Genomic DNA, 807 nt, shown 5'->3' on the forward strand with positions numbered 1-807 from the left:
GGCGGTGGCCCGCCTGCCGGGGGCTATCAGCTGCCAACAGGGGCACGGCCATGTCCTGAGGGACCAGATCTGGTTCAGCTGGGTAATACTTTTAAAGCTTATTCGAGGAGGAAATAAGTACACCTTGTTCCCTCTGCAGACACAGCCTCTGCCTGTTTCTCAAGTAGACTACCTTTCCCAGCGTAAAAGTGAGAAGGAAATGCATTTTCTGGCAAAGCTGATCACTCCCAGAACTATTTTCAGGACTGAGGGGAGCTCCTCGATCACCCCTGTCTCATGTGCTGTTTGAGAGAGGGTTAAGGCCGTTGAAAGCCAGGCGACCTAAGCAAACCACCCTGCCTGGAAGGGCATCCCCTGGAGCCGCTACCGCCCCCGCTGGCACCCCTTGTTCAGCCCTTACCGCTCTGGTGACGCAGATGAACCTGTCGAAGCTGATCAGTACGATGTTGAAGACGGAGGCGGTGCACACCAGGTAGTCCATCACCAGCCACAGCTTACACAAGCCCCTGCCGAGCCTCCACTCGCCCGTCAGCACGTAGGGGATGTAGAGGGGGATGCAGAAGCCGCCTGCGGACAGAGCTCGGCGGTGACACGGGCGGAGCGCAGCCCCCTTCCCGCAGCGCCCCGGCACTCACCCACTAGCAGGTCGGCGACGGCCAGGTTCAGGAAGAAGAAGTTTCCCTGTGTGCGGAGGCTCCGGTCCACCACGAACGCCAGAATGACCAGAGCATTGCCCAGCACCGTGGCCAACACCAGCAGCCCCATGAGCGCGGCCAGCAGTGCGGCGGTGCCGGCGGGGAAGGGCCC

At 60.8% G+C, this 807-nt stretch overlaps 1 protein-coding gene across 1 annotated transcript in view; it reads right to left on the reverse strand.

Moving 5' to 3' along the window:
* LOC103620207 (histamine H3 receptor) overlaps positions 1 to 807 on the reverse strand; it is a gene marked incomplete at its 5' end in the record, with an annotated part of 3,597 nt that extends 2,790 nt beyond the window's left edge. The window contains 2 exons of the mRNA XM_017740830.1: positions 401 to 567; positions 636 to 807. Coding sequence (XP_017596319.1) covers positions 401 to 567; positions 636 to 807 — 339 coding nt within the window. The remainder of the gene's footprint in view (positions 1 to 400; positions 568 to 635) is intronic.

Source organism: Corvus brachyrhynchos, unplaced genomic scaffold (genome assembly GCF_000691975.1).
Source record: "Corvus brachyrhynchos isolate BGI_N302 unplaced genomic scaffold, ASM69197v1 scaffold26, whole genome shotgun sequence".
In the NCBI taxonomy this organism is placed as follows: Eukaryota; Metazoa; Chordata; class Aves; order Passeriformes; family Corvidae; genus Corvus; species Corvus brachyrhynchos.